Source organism: Pterocles gutturalis, unplaced genomic scaffold (assembly GCF_000699245.1).
Source record: "Pterocles gutturalis isolate BGI_N339 unplaced genomic scaffold, ASM69924v1 scaffold29253, whole genome shotgun sequence".
NCBI lineage: Eukaryota > Metazoa > Chordata > Aves > Pterocliformes > Pteroclidae > Pterocles > Pterocles gutturalis.
This window is the reverse complement of record NW_010118942.1, coordinates 2,211-6,576: the sequence shown is the minus strand read 5'-3', so window position 1 is coordinate 6,576 and position 4,366 is coordinate 2,211. Positions and strand designations below refer to the sequence as shown.

At 37.5% G+C, this 4,366-nt stretch overlaps 1 protein-coding gene across 1 annotated transcript in view; it reads right to left on the bottom strand.

Annotated features, from left to right (window-relative positions):
* Positions 1-460: 460 nt before the first annotated feature.
* The window catches only part of CEP70 (centrosomal protein 70kDa), a gene marked incomplete at both ends in the record, with an annotated part of 5,777 nt that continues 1,871 nt past the window's right edge, over positions 461-4,366 (bottom strand). Inside the window, 6 exons of the mRNA XM_010076408.1 lie at positions 461-631; positions 1,411-1,513; positions 2,121-2,195; positions 2,534-2,622; positions 3,009-3,108; positions 3,556-3,615. Coding sequence (XP_010074710.1) covers positions 461-631; positions 1,411-1,513; positions 2,121-2,195; positions 2,534-2,622; positions 3,009-3,108; positions 3,556-3,615 — 598 coding nt within the window. The remainder of the gene's footprint in view (positions 632-1,410; positions 1,514-2,120; positions 2,196-2,533; positions 2,623-3,008; positions 3,109-3,555; positions 3,616-4,366) is intronic.

Here is a 4,366-nt window from a genome sequence, read left to right as displayed (position 1 = left end):
ATAGTCTAAAAATTAAAGTACTTCATATATTACAGTTTCAGTGAAATAACAAGTGTTTGTGACAGAGAATTTGGTTTTGAACAAAATTACTTCACTAGTATTTAGATCAAGAGTTACTGTTCTGGCCAGACAAAAGGAAGAAAGAATGCATTGTCATTAATGTGTGAAGTACAAGGACTCTAAAGCTGAAGTGTCTTCTTAGGGACTCAGCCAGTAAACAAACATTTAGATGATATACACAGAGGAATATCTCTGGCCTGTAGGCACATTGCACATTTTTCACTTTACTATGGTTTTAAAGTGGTATATAAGTGGGCAGCAGAATAATTTTCAAAATTTAACGCCAAGTCATGCAGTAACAAAAGCTACACACAGAAAAAAACCCTACATCTAGGGAGAGACCGAGGGGTGGTCAGCAGATTAAAGGAAGAATATAAAGCCAAGCACTATAACACATTACCTTTAGGGCCATTAGCTGATCTGCCCACATTTCTATAGTGAGCGGAAGGTGCTCAAATCCACATTCCTGTCCATTCTCCTTAATATGATTTTGCACTGGCCCTTTGCTGCGCCTGTATATTAGTGGAGGAGCTCTCGGACTTCGCAAAATAGAATCAATACGGGACAAAACCTTCAACACCAAAAACCAAACGTTATTGCACAAGGTCTTTTCCAACCTTAATGATTCTATGATTCTATGAAATATGTATGACATTTTATAACAAAATCCCTCTCCATCACAGTCCTGTCTAAACATTAAATCATAAAAAGCTCCAATAAGTTACTATTAATGAATTTTATAGATGTATTCAATATGTAATAGACTAAAAGATTTTAAAATATACTAGCTAGAAGATATGTAAAAGTAATGCAAATATAGTTCCCTTTGAGGGATATTTCATATTTATCCATTTGAAGCATTGTTTCTTCCACAATTTACACTTTGCTAAGTTTTATTATATTTGCTTTTTTTTTATTCAAAGAAAAATAAAAGCTATCTCCTCAGGCATGTTTAAAACCATAACATTAGGATCTGTTTTGCCCAAGACCTTGAACAAATTCCCTGTCCTGAAAGACTTCAGAGAAATCATTGCTTTTATCTGTTTTGCCCAAGACCTTGAACAAATTACCTGTCCTGAAAGAGTTCAGAGAAATCATTGATTTCATATTGCTGGCCTAGTCTCTGCTTCCTTGCTGAATTTTCAGGTAGTTTACACTAAGATTGAACAATTAAGAACAAGCCTACATTAACTGCCAAATCCAGAACATTACACATCTTGTGTAGAGGACTTCACATGAACTCTCAGATTCAAAACAGCATCCTTCAGTGTACATAGTTAAACAAAACCCATGTCTTAAATTTCATTGTAACAGTGCTAGATACACACAGTACCGATAAAATTTGCGTACCTGTAAGTATTGCTGGCAAAGTGCCTGCAGCTGATCTACTCCTGTGATACTCTCAGGTTCTTTCTTTTCTTCTATTCTTTCTGCGGTACTAGTCCCTGAAGATCTACGCACCAAATACATACAGTGGGTTACACAAGTCCCTTAGCAGGAGGTACTACTTTCACCTTGCTTAAAGAAGCAGGTACGTAGCACGTACACTTACACCTACAAAGTAAAATGTCCTTTTTATGATGCCTGCCAATAAATAGAATTCCACCAAACTGAACTAGCTGAAGAATATAATACCTAATGTAAATATCAGTAATATTATCTTAAGTCTCCAGGTTAGAAGGGACACTACCAGATGTACAACTGTTCTGCTGCCAGAGGTTCTACTATGACTGAAGACTTAAAATCCAAAATTTTACTCAAAAGGGTCAAATTCTGTGCTCACAGTCTTTATCTGCTTCTGCTTGAACATCTTTCCTGTTTTACTATCTATAGCTTGCTACCCTTCTCATCAAATTTAAGATGACTTTCTCTAAAACTACCATTTAAATCACGCTCACTGCATGAGAGAAAAGACGATTTAAATACACATGATGTAAAATGAAGAACCGAACATTTTTAAAGTAGTAGTAGTAAGCTACTGTCTACATTACAGGTTGTAGAGGATCTTTGCCTTAAGTAGTTCAGAGGATTCATGAAAGTTACTGAAGAAATATACTTACTGGATAGTTTTCTTTAAAGTTTTCTCTAGTTTCTTCACTTGGTGCTTGTAAAGTTTTAACTCCTGTGCAGTTGGTCTGTTAAAAAGTACCATATTATATGTCTTGCATTTGAGGGTGTCTATAAAACTCAGCCAAGCAAAAAAGTAAGAAAGCTTTGCTAGTGCTGCAACATCATTCTGGAAATTAAATTCTGCAACATTTCTACGTGGCGACAGCAATAAACAGCAAAATAACCATCAGCAGTTATGACAGCATAGGGAGGCAAGGCTCACTGCTGCTGCCATATCTTAGTTCTATGAATAACTTTTAAAGGCAGATTTCATACTACATTCAAATTGCTGGTGCTTTCAGTTTCTTTCTTTGTAAAGCAAAGTCTACTGAAGCGCTCTTGCAAAGTGCTCTTGCTCTCTCACCTTATTTCCAAATCTTTCTTGAGATTTATATTTTCAAGCAAAAGCTGTTCATTCCTTGCTTTTGTTTCAATAAGTTGTTTCTGGAAAGACTGTAACATAGAATGTGTTATTTCTTTTATTTCACTCATTCCATAATCAATGAGGTTGAAGAATTCAAAGTACATATGTGTTAAGAAGGCTTCCCACTTGCCTATATAGCAAGACAGCATGGATGAAGAATTAGTCAATTTAGGATTAAGAGCCTGCTGCATGAGACCACAGGTGGAGAACCTGTGGTTAAGGAGGTCTATTCAGTCCCCAGCAAAGACAACTTACAACATAGTACTGAATCTTTGCATAAAGACAGCAAACCCTGCCCAGAGAGTTTACAAATTCTGAAGACGTGATCAGAACAAGGGGATAGAAATCAAACACATATATGTTTCTGTGTGGCTCTTGAAGGGTTACCGTTTAGAGACCCTTAGCAGTTCCATACCGTGAGCAGTGCTCTATAATTAGGAGTAGCATCTAGATTTAAGAATTCTTCCTTGCTTTTTACTTCTTTCTGAGCCTGATCTTCATCTTTTTTATATTGCCTATTGGGAAAAAAAAATTGTTTCAGCTTACTGTAATTCAATTACATCAAAGATTTAAGTTGGCTTAGTTAGCAGTTATGTATGATAATAACGTTTCCATAAACTGCAAAATAGATAGATTCTGCCCTAAGAGCCGCCACTCTGCTAATGCAGTAATTCTGCCTGCGAACCATGGCAAAAGAGGAAGGGAAAAAAGAAAGAATTATAGCTCAAGTGTCTAAATACTCCCAACTTCCTAGCTGTCCTGGCCTCCTGACTGAGCAGCTGCTTAGCCTGACTGTTACTCCTCAGACGAATCCAAACTTCCCAGACCATTGCAATCCTTTGCTGTTTCTTACATGCTAGCGATGTCTGGAACACAGAGTATTTACTGTTATAAGATTTAAGAACAGTAAGGAGTAATAAAATATTGAACAGTAGAACCATAAGGCATTAGATGAGACCTACCTTAGCTCCTTTTTCATTTGACTAATTTGAGATTCATAATAATCAATTAGACAAAGAAACCTGAAGAAAGGAAAAATGGTATCTTGAATTTCTGATATTCTCAGAAAAATCATACCTGAAAGATATTGTGACCACCCCATAGGAAAAGGCCATCTTACAGATATGCACTTCTGAACATCAGACAGCGGGGTTCTCTCTCATATCAAACAAACACAGTCAGTTTTCCAAAACAGAAAAGTAGAGACATTAACTCTGTACTAGACTAAAAGTGGCAAAATTATTCAAGAGGAGACAAAACCTAAATCCTCCTGGCAACCTCCTCATCTTGTAGCTATGTTTACCCAGCAAGGTTAACAGCCAGGCACAGTCCAGAGTGCTGGGTGGGGCTCAGCGACCACTGCTGGAGGTAGAGAGCACAGGTCCCACACAGCCTGAGGACATCTAAAAGCCCTAAAGAAACTAAAAGTGCTTTCAAAGTAAGTGGTTGCAAAATATGGAGACACAAAAAACTAAGCAGCTGAGAAACTGCCTCTCCTCTTGAGCACTCTGAGATTGTCTGTTTTGAAGAGACAGATGAGAACTAGGGAACCAAATTCAGTGATGCTGCTTCTCATACAGTGAGGAAATGAGAAAAAGGCTGCACACACACAATCCCTTTTCCAGGTAAACATGCTAGCCAGGCCTAGAAAACCAGGTGACCTCAGCACAATGAAGTGATGGCCACCTGAGGCCTAACAATTGTCAAATCTCTGATTACAGCAGAACAATGGAGATCTTACTGCAAGAGACACAGGCTTGGAATACTTTCATA